At 41.8% G+C, this 11119-nt stretch overlaps 1 protein-coding gene across 4 annotated transcripts in view; it reads left to right on the plus strand.

The window, feature by feature from the left end:
• The window catches only part of STXBP4 (syntaxin binding protein 4), a 67282-nt gene extending 58460 nt beyond the window's left edge, over positions 1-8822 (plus strand). For 3 of the 4 annotated variants that reach the window (XM_053994777.1, XM_053994778.1, XM_053994776.1), the window contains one exon: positions 5878-8822. In XM_053994777.1, coding sequence (XP_053850752.1) covers positions 5878-5989 — 112 coding nt within the window. In that variant the 3' untranslated portion in view covers positions 5990-8822. The remainder of the gene's footprint in view (positions 1-5877) is intronic. The other variant, XM_053994781.1, reaches the window with a different exon arrangement.
• Positions 8823-11119: the final 2297 nt, after the last annotated feature.

The following is an 11119-nucleotide window of genomic DNA, read 5'->3' on the forward strand; positions in this document are numbered from 1 at the left end:
GCTCAGAATAAGTTATTGCTGGCAGATCCTCCCAGCATTTGCTCTTCAAAATAGCAAGAGTTTTCCAGTGCTTGACAGCATTTAGTATCTGCTTTCCAACCACTGGCCTTTCCAAAGGGGATTCCAGCCACGACAGACACCTTGGCTGGCTCTGCAGGTGTGTGCTGCCTCCAAGAGCTGAAGAAACAAAATATGAATACCAAGTTTAAATTCATAAGGGACAGCAGTAAAGTGTTAAAAGCACTGGCTCTGGAAAACTGAGAAATAGTTCAAGTTAGGAGTGCATTCCTAAAATGTCTGAGGTGCAGAACCAGCAGGTCCATATTATATTTAATAGAATAATAGAGTGATTTAGAAGCAGGTAGAGATTTGAGGGCAACAGAATTGATCCACCTCCAGCATTTTGGCCATCCTGCCTACCAAATACTGCAGTATTTATCTAAACTCCACAGGCATGTGAGGGAGCCTGGCTGTAACTAAAGGCCAGCTATTGCCATGATCCCATGGACTGCCTTCTGGAGCAGCAGCTCCCTGGAACTCCTGCTGCATTGTGACCTGCTTTAAGAAGGAAGGGTGATTCTCCTTCCCTGCCAGGATGTGAAGGTCCTCAAGATGCTGCTGCAAGCTGAGACAGCTCCACTATTGTGCAGGATCTGTGTTTGATTGTATATCTTCTAATTACACAACATTTCCAAATGTGCCCAAGGAATTCTGATCATGGCTTAAGAGAGTTGCTTTAGAGAAGCATGAGAATAAGAGCTGAGAGCCTTCTCTGAGGTATGAAATTTGGGACAGTGGGTTTGAAAGGGATAAAGGATCCTTGCAAAGCAAAGGGCTGTCCCAAGTACAAGGGGAGCAGGAACAGAAAGGCCTGAAAACAAAAGCCAAAGGCAGTAATTCCAGCAAATCTTGTGAATCTGTGTGGAGTCCAGCACAGAGTGACACAGAGCCTGGGCTAGAGCAAGCAGGGAGGATGGCAGAGCCTCTGCATGAAGGATTAAGTTTCAGGATCTTCATTCAGAGGCATTGTTCTTTATTTTCCTGTACTTCCGGCCCTCATTAGCCTCCAAGCCAGCAGTGCCCAGGGCCTGTATGCCAGTGGGTTAGGAGGGGATGAGGAGTTGGTGTTCCCTGCCCTCTGGCAGATGGCACACACTCCTCTCACAGCAACTCCAGCCCTTCCCACTGGGAGATGCATGCAATGCACCAAAGCACAGTGTGGAATATATTTCTAGGTAGTGTAAGGCATATCCCCTTCAAACCGATTGCATCTACATCTAGCAGTGCTGTTTGCTGCATTTTTAAATGATTATTGCAATAGCAACAGTGAAAGCACCAAAGGGTGAAGTTCTTGGGGGTGTGCAGTGCCTCAGGCTCTCAGCAGCACTGGGGGCCACCAGGCCTTTGCAGAGGTTTTGTGCAGAGATCAGGAACAGCTTCATCAAGCATCAGTATTCTTCAGCTGAGCACTCTTGTATGTTAAAGGGCTAGTGAAGATTGGGAAATCAAAAAGCAAAGGCAGATTAAGTGTTTAGTGAAATTACTACTATGGATTACATGGATTTAGTTTATGGGGTATGCTCATTAAGGAGGAAAGCATGGGGTTTGTGTTGTTTTACAGGAGCAGAGTTTCACTTTCATCTTCCATGCTGCTCAGTTTGGTAGAGAAGAACAGGGCTCATCTGAGGCCAAAATTTGGCATTTTAAGTTCAGATACAGCTAAATCCTTTTTGGCCCCTAATGAGTAATGGTCCCTGTTCATTGGGAGGGTTTGACTGAGTAATTGCTTCAGGTGGCTTCTCCTCGCCTGAACTGATCTCAAACAAATGCATCTTGTACAAGGTGACTCCTTTTAAAGCTCAGGAACCCTGGTGCAGTTGAAACATTGAGCCAGGTGTTGTGGGTGTCATCTGCTGTCAAAATGGGGAAAAAAAACAACTTCAAATAATGCATGTGAGGTTTGTAGGGCAACATCCTGCACTGAGACCCACAGCACTCATGGTGTCTGCAAGACTTCACAGTTCTCTGTTAGGCTCCAGATTTTGGCCCTGGCTGGATAGCACAATTTAAGGTGAAAAATACATCTTCATAATGCTTAAAATGTAAAAAAAATGTGCAGATATTTTTTCCATTAGCTTTTCTCTGAATTTTTGAGTTATTCTTTTCTTAAAAGATTGTCTGAGGCTGTAGTTTTAAAAGAAATAATTTTCCATGTGAAGAAGGAAGAGCCATAAGGAGAGTAATTATAATGGCGTTTGAAATAATCCACTACTATTTCTTTGCCAAAACATCCCTCTGTTCTCATGTTTTGTTTTCCCAAGCTCTGAAATTTGTCCTGCAGTTTGCTAATGTTAAAAAGGCAGACTAATCTACTGACATATTTTCAGATCAAATGTTTCTGTTTTCTAGCAATAAATTTGGCTGCCCTCCGATAGCAGTGATTTGTTTGAAAACCTAAAAATCTTTAAATGTTGCTAATTGCTCTGAAAATGTTAAATTAGACTTTTGAACAGGAACATTTGCAAATGAAGAATGTTGTACATTTAAACTTTGTAATGCTGGCTTTCCAAATATTCCTTTAATATTCAAATCAGTTGCATCAGTTAAGCAAAACCTAGAGGCAGATTTGGATTCCCTCTCACTTTTATTGCTGGCCCTAACACACAAATCAGAGAGGATGTATTTCTAATACAAGAATGTTCTCCAAACCAGTAAATCTGGGATTATCTCTTCGGACTGATTATGTCAAAGCTCTTTAGTCACAGCACTTTTGCAGAGCTAAAAATAAACAGCAGCAGGGTTTATACATTTATTCTCTACCTAAATAATCTGCACGTATTGTATGTGTCTGTCTACAATGTGAGACATGGTATCTGGACGTAATGTTTATTTATAAGAGCTCTTTTCCTAGGAAGGATTTTGGCAAAGGGTTTAAACCAAACTGTCTTAAGAGAATCACCCGTGGGATAAAGTCTAGAGCAAGTTGAAAGGAGCTGGGTTCAAACCAGAAGTGTTTGCAGCAGCAGCTTAACAACAGAGCAAAACTTGGACCCATGTGTCTTGAAAATGAATGAAAACTGGTTCTTTTCTTTCTTACCAGTGATGAAACAGTCTTATGCCATCAAATACAGAGAAAGGTAACCTAGATTTCAGTGCCACAGTTTTGCACTGTTAAAGATCTGGAGAATTTTGTGCATTTAATTTGTGTGAGAGCAAAATGAAGTTCTTACAGCAGTAGCAGGAAGTTGGGCATGCTGTCATTTGTCTCCTGCCCTGGAGAATGTAGGAGAAAAATCTTCTGAAGAAGAAACACTTTACAAAGAATTTTTAATTGGATATGTCAAAGACCTGTGGATGCCTTTCCATGTAATTCTCTACTCCTGTGCAGTCTCCCCCATTTCACAGGGTTGATGCTGCATGCTCAGAAGAAAATGGAGCCAAGGCTTCAGGTACACAGCAGGTCAGGGCATGCTACACAAGGAAGTAAAGGGAAAAAGAAAAATACTCTAAAATAATTTTGTTCTTATTTAAATTCAAAAATGGTTTGATAAAAGTCAGCATTATAAACACTTAAAATAGTGCTGGAGGCAATAAGTCTTGCATTGGCAGAGGTGGAATGGATGGAATCCAGTTCATTCAGCTCCCGTAATTCTCCAGGTATTGGAAGAAGTTCTGTGTGTTATACCAATAAATCACATGCTGGGACTTCAATTTGGAGCACATCTCCAATACTAAGACCTTTTGACTGAGTATCTTAATTGGGAAACAAGGCATTTCCAGACATTATAGCAAACATTGCAGAAATATGCAGCAAAGGTATTTTTTGAGTATATTTACAAATGTAAATATATTCATAATATAAATATGAATGCATACATTTCCCTGTGTTGTGGAATAATGGGAACAGTGTTCTTGATTGCACAGATTTTATTGCCAAGTCTCTCATAAAACATTGTAAAACAATTCTTTTCATGTTCATGTTGGCTGTCACCTGACTTTCTAAAGGTAAACATTGGAAATGTTTGGCAAGTTGCTCTTATTCCTAGTAAAAAAAGTACATTTGCTTTCTTAGAATGAAAGAATTGCTGTCCTTGAGAGTGGTCATTGTCTGCTGCAGTGTATTTTCTGTAGGAACATATTTTTCATTTTTCCTTTTGTTTTAACTCCTGTGAAACCAATCCTAAAACCCCAGTAATGCACATTTTTGTAATAAAAGAAGGAATGGAGCCTATCCAGTCCTGCTCCCACCAAAAGAGCACTTCTGAATTGGTTTTACACATAACTTGAGCTTTGGGGTTTGATTTTTTTTTTTTTTTTAATGTTTGAGAACAGAGGGTATGGCCTTTATATTCCACTTTGTCTTCCTTGTGTGGTCCTTGCTCAGGCGTTGCCTCAGTTGAAGTAGTGCCTGAATTCACAGGTTACCTGTTCAGAGCAGGGATTTACATTAGGATTAAATTTACCTTTTGGTGAACAGTATCATCCTCATCACAGCCAGCTGATTCTAAGTTCAGTGCACTCAGCTGAGAGGTGTGAATAGTATGATCATGGTGATGAGAACAGTGATCTCAAACCCATCACTCAGTGTAGTGGAACATTGACTCGAATTCCTACTTCAATATATCTGTTCCTGTAATCAGTTATTCAAGGGAGTGTTCTCACACAGAGAAAGACAAAACCTGTTCTCACTTGAAAAGGTAAATCCAGAGTAGTTCCTTCAAATTTAATTAAACCAATGCACCTGGAAAGTGGGTACAGACCTGGGCTTTAGGGACACTGTTAGGACATGTAAGAAGAGCCATTTGTCCTTCATGGCATTTATTATACCTACAATATTTTTCAGTTTGTTCTTGTAGTGAGCTTATATTACAAAATTAATCTTTGCACTGACTTTACTATAGAAGCTGTGAATTTATTAGCAAGATTTTTTTTCCAAGTGAAAAGAAGCTATTTCCTTTCCCAAGAACAAATTATTCCAGAAGGGAGAAGAGGCAGTGTGTTGCCCACACACAGTATGGCTCACATGCACACACCACTCACAAGGTGTGCAGTGTTCTCAGCACAGACTCCAAACCTGTCCATGTGTCTGTCCTTACTGAGCCCTGCTTGGGCTCTTTCCGTTCACACAGAAGCTTTCCAGAGACTATAAAGCAGCTTAGCCTGCATGTCAAGTGTAGGGTTTAAACCTTAAAAATCAGCACTGATGCCCTTTTATTGTGTGTGTAAAGGCTGTGGGAGCACATCCAGAATTTGGGCTAGAGGACATATAAAAAATATAATTTCTTTTATTATTCTTTCTGCAAGAAGAGGAATTAGTTAATGATGCTAGAATAATAATCATGGAGTTGTTTGGGTAGAAATGACCTTAAATACCCCCTCATTCCAACCCCCTGCCATGGACAGGGGCACCTTCCACTATCCCAGATTGCTCCAAGCCCCATCCAGCCTGGCCCTGGACACTTCAGGGTTCATGTTCTAAAGAGCTGAGTGTGTTTCTGCAATGTGATTCTCATTTGCTTAACTTCCTCTTGACCACCCTGCCTCCCTCAGGCTGTAACCAGTGAGATGGCCATGTTAATATCCTGCTGTGTTAATTGTCTGCAGCTCCAATAATTAACAAGAAATGTCACCAATCTGTGTCAGGAGTCTCATACAAAGGCATTCTCTTTATTGGATTGGGAAATGGAACCTTCAGTCCAGGTTCTGGCTGTCTGAAGACTCCACATTTTGTTTTTAAAAATCTTGCAGTTAGCAAGAAAAAGACAATTCTGTGTTTGAAGGTGTCATAAAGTTTGTTACAACTCCACCTGCAGTTCCTTGTTTTGGGATGGGTAAGCCTCTTTTGGTTTGCTGATAGCATTTCTTGTTGGTTTTTAGCCACGTGACACAGACAACGTCCTGGATCCATCCCGTCACGAGCGCTCTGAGCTTGCTTTGCTCCGAGGAGGAGGAGGATGGGATCAGAGACCTTCCCGGGCCCAAGAGCTGAGGACAGCTGTGGACAGAGAGCAGTTTGTCTGGTTTTAGTCCCTTAGTGAGCAGATGCACAGGTTTTTATCTACTTACTTTCTAGTGTGATGTAGTAGTACCTGGTGACATTTCTCCCCATCAAGCTGGAGGAAGTTCTGCTGGTTTTGAGATGGGTTTGTTGATGTGTGCTACAAAGGATGCAGGGGCCATAGGAGTCCTTAATCTGCTGCATTTTGGTGTGCCCAGGATCAGTCTTACCTTAGGGCCCAGTCCCATCTTTTCATTATTTCCCCACAGACCCGTAATTTCCCTGACCTGAAGCTGAATTTTCCAGGTCAGCTGAAATTTTCACACCTCTGAGCAACATGAGATTTAAGATGGGACCACTGGTTGCAGATTCCAGCTGATGGTTGACTGAGAGATGCAAAGTGAGGTGGAGGTTTTGAACCAATGCTAGTGAGAATAATGGAAATGACTTAACTGAAAACTCTTATTTCTATGGGAGAAATCTTCAAATAAGTTTTGCTACTAGAAATTTAGTGATTTATTACAAATATTGGAGCCCTGATGACTTTTTAAACAATACTAAGATTGGTTGTTGAGCTTTAGAAAATGTGTCTTTGATAAGTTGTCAAATAAAAAGAAAGTTTTCGTAGAGGACATCATACTCTGACAACAATATGAGGCAATATGAAAATTATTCTAGTTTTGTACTCTGTTAAACCAATACAGACACACATCAAATACTTCAGTGGAAGCTGTGAAGTTTCAAGTACAATGAAACCTGTGAAACCACCTCCAGGATCAGCAGAAATCAGTCACCTCCTCAGAACTGGTCTTTTAAGTAGAACAAAATCATTTTGTACACATCAGTGATGTTTTAAAGAGGATAAAGAAAATGATGGGGGGTGCTAGTGCAAGTTAATGGAAAGGTTTCTGTGTACCTCAATAGCACAGGATATTTTAAATCTCATTATTCACAGCACAATGTCTGATGTCAGCTTTGTCAAATGTATGATTCTGTGCTACATTTTTCTGGAGGCTCTTTATATGTGTGTTGTGTATATAATGGTGGGTGTTACTAATGAATGAGACAGACCTGAACCTGCAGAAACACTGATGAATATGCCAAAGGAAATCTCTTATTTCTGCTTCAGTCCAGGAGAGAGAAGGGGATTGTGGCAGTGTGAGGAAGGCACAGGCTGCAGTCACATTTTTTGAGGTCTGTCTTCAGCAGGTGTGGCATTGGAGTTAAGAATCCTTGTCTTCTGAGAAATGAATATCAAAATCAGACTCACTCGCGGTTCTGGTGCCTTGACCACACTCTCTGTCCTCAGCAGTGCAGAGCTGTGCCAGGTCAGGCTCACTGGAACAGTTGATCCTTTTGAACCAAAATAATTCACCTTTTTTTGAAATCCAAGTCAGGCCTCTGAATAGCAGCCCAGTAATCTCCTGCACTTGGCCAGAGAGCTGGAGAGCACATCACCAAATGTTCTTCCTGAAGCTCACAAAAGAGGCCTTTACAGGCTTTGCAGGAAGTAGATGTCAGGGTATATTGAATAAGCAAATAGGAAAAATTTGTTTTGTACTTTCAACTTGGTCAGACCCAAATTATCTGTGAATCTACACAGATGGTGTGGATTAGGGGGAAAAAAGCTTGCTCAGCAGACCCACAGTAACTTACATTTCTAAGAAAACTTCCCCTAGCAATAACACATGAATGGTTTAGCCATATTTGCTCCAGTGGCTCCTGCATGCTCCACAGCCTTCTTTGTGCTCCCGGAAAGCTCAGGCCAAAGGGACAGAGCATGTGCTTCAGTGTCAGGCTTGGACACTCCAGAAGCATTTTTATTTAAATCCCTTTTCTCAGAACGGCACAGACTCATGACCTACAGAAGACATGTCATTTGAATTCCTTGTGGTATTTGCTGTAGCCATAGTAGTCATTTGGATGCTTTGTGACAGCACTTTCTGTTCATACTTCAGTGATATCCAGCCTGCGCAGATTTGAAATATTCCAACTCCCCAGTTCTGCTCAGGAGAGTTTTCAGATTCCAGCTCCCCAGTTCTGCTCAGGAGAGGTTTGAGCCACCATTTGCAGCCTCGATTCGCTCTGCTCGTGGCTGTGTCAGCCAGCTGGGTGCTCCAAAGGGGAGCAGCTATTTAGGGATGGGGACTGTGGCTCAGGCAGGCTCTGCATGAGCAGGGGCTGCATGGAGAGCAGCTCAGAGCTGTCCTTCTGTTGGATCAGCTGCAGGAGCACAGCTCTGCACATGCTGCCCTTCCCGGGCGTGCAGCCTGCTGTGCACGGGGACAATCTGCCTGCTCCTCTCACTGCCACCTCCCACAGACCCCAGTGTGGCACAAACCTGGAGCCTCTTCCCCTCTCTCTCTCTTATAAACTTGCCTAGTAATTAAAGATGTTAGAAATAGATTTTTGCATCTCTTCAGCTGCTCCAGTGAGCATTTCCCTCCTCAGATAATCCACCAGTTCACATTCTCTGGGGTTGAGAATACATTTTCTTACCTACAATCTCCAAATGTTCCAATCTATTTTTGTACACTGGCATACTTGTTTCCTAGGTTATTTCTCTTGATCTCCCCTCATCTCTTCCTTTACATGAAATCGTTTTGTGAAAATTATTTTGCTTAAGCTGAACTGTGTTTATTGAGAAAATGGTTCTAGCATAACTTGGAACAGAATTTGTAAAGAGCAGTTGTCAACATAATGCAACACTGTAAACGGCAAATTTTCATTTTTTTCCTGAATTTAAAAAATTAAGTGGAAAAGATACTAAAGTGTATGTGATAGCCTTTAAATTAATAAAACTACACCTTTATATTGTAATGAATCTCTCCCACATAACATTCTCCATCTGTTGAAATGCCTCTTGTAAGAGGCTGCTTTAGGAATGGTTTGGTTCATTTATTTAAGTCTCTTTCTGACACTCAGGAGGTGCCTGGTGCCACTGAGGTAAGGAAAGGAAAATCCTTTAAGAAAAATATTTGTGGTTGTGGAACAGGCTGGGCTATGCAGGGCTGACTGTGGGCAAGACTCTCCAGGAGCTCAGGAAATGCTGCTCTGGCTTGGCTTGCAAAATGTTTCGTTTTCTGGGAACTGATGGGATTCTTAACCCTCAGGTCAAGACACACAGGACTCCAAAAAAGCTCCAAAATTCAGTGGCCTTTTTGCAAGTGCTGCTCTGAGTGACTTTGGTGTGGCTCTATTTAAAGTCAGCAGCAGAAATTTAAGTCGGCTCAGGAGCCTTTGTTCAGTTCTGTGCTCCTGGTCCTTGTGTGCTACCAACACTCCCCACTCCAAAGACCCTGCAGGGAGTGAGCGCAGTCACACCAGTTCAGACTGGCACCTGTCAGCCCAGGCACTGGGGCCAGCTTTGCAGAGATGTTTAGCAGCTTAAACATGTTCGTGGAGTTAATGGGAATTAGGCACCTAACCTACTTAGATGCTGCTATAAATGCTGCTAGGCATGTTTAGGTACCTAAATACCTTAGTAAATCTTTCCCCTGGCTGCTTGCAGTGATAGTGCACCAAAAATCAAATACCAGTGACTAAAGTCTCACCTTTGTCCTCTGTAACCAGCTTTGCCTTTCCCTGGGGATTGTTTTCATGTACCACTAAAAATACGAGCCAGCTCACAGGTTGTACCATCCAGGCTCTGCTCATATTTTCTGGTGGCTTGATTATTTATTGCTTATTCTAGATTTTTTTTTCCACCAACAGTAGCTGATGTTGGCATGGATTTAATAGGTTGGTATTTTCACAACACTCATCTAAGACAAGTTATTTTATTACAAGATAATACAGCTGTTATTTTAGTTATTTTATTACAAGATAATATGCTGTTTACAGCAGTGCTCGAGACTCCAGAGAATTTAGTCCAGCATTTTTCCACAGCACACATAAGCTGTGTTCCTCCTTCACCTTAAGAAGGATGTTGATAGAGACATTGAACTGCAGCTACATGATCCTTATTATTCACTGAGGGCTCCAGCAAGGGAGGTTGCTGAAATGATCCCTCATCCTGATGAGGAGGAATGCAATTTTTCCAGCCAGTCACTATGGGGAATTTTGGTTTTATTGTTAGGCTTCTTGGCTAAAAGCAAACCATGAAAAATCAGTAGTTTTGTTGCTGTTTCACATAAGTCACTATTTCACCCTGACCCCCAAAAGCTACACTCTGATCAGAAATGTCTTCATCTCCTCTCAAGTACCCTGCCTGTCAGCTACCCACAGGCAGTATTTCCCTGTGGTCCAATTATTATTATCATCAAGGACTATCCTTGCTCTTGTATGTGAATTCATTTAAAAATGGAAAAAGAAATTAAATTATGTTTCTTGCCTGAAATGGAAATGTAACAATAACAGCACTTATATGGGAAAGAGAAAGCATCCAAAGAAAGCAAAGCATTGGGGTTCCTGCTGATGTTTTCATTTTCACTCCAAAGGCTGGTAATTTATCCTTGTTCCTTTCCAACCCCACTGTTCCTGAGAACAGCAGGAGCATGGAGTTCTCCAGGGACAGGGGAGATCTCAGGCCCTGGCTGAGCTGCACATTTTAATCTCCAGACTGAGCCACTGGGGACCCATCGTTAGGGGCAGTAATTAGTCACTGTGGGGCTTACGTGTTCCAAGCTAAAGACAGCTGCTCATCACTGATGGCATGGTATGAGCAGGAGCAGAAAGGCCCAGTTAAAACCTGCCTGGCACTCTCTGACCATATTACACTGTCAATTAAATGCAGAACTGTTGTATATAATAATAATACAGAGGATCAGGAAATAGGCCCTAACTGTTGAAGTATGGCTGTCTTGTTACTTGGCTAATTGAAAGATGCAGCCAAAGGGAATTTTGGTACTAACTGAAGATGTGTAAATGCAATTATCTCTTACTCCTTCCTCTGCTCAGCTTTGCGCATGCAGTCCAGTCCCTTGAGCCTAAACTCTCCTATGCTTAACCCATTCTGGCTGCAGGTGCTGAAGCAGCACAGTCCTGCAGGCTCTGCTGTTTTCAATAACTACTTAGAGTCCTGCAGAGAATAATACAAAAGCCAAAAATGAAATCAATAGTAAATGTTCACTAACAGGAAAACTCCTGTGGCTGGCTGAGGATAACAGAAAAATGTTTTAC

Source organism: Vidua macroura, chromosome 19 (assembly GCF_024509145.1).
Source record: "Vidua macroura isolate BioBank_ID:100142 chromosome 19, ASM2450914v1, whole genome shotgun sequence".
In the NCBI taxonomy this organism is placed as follows: domain Eukaryota; kingdom Metazoa; phylum Chordata; class Aves; order Passeriformes; family Viduidae; genus Vidua; species Vidua macroura.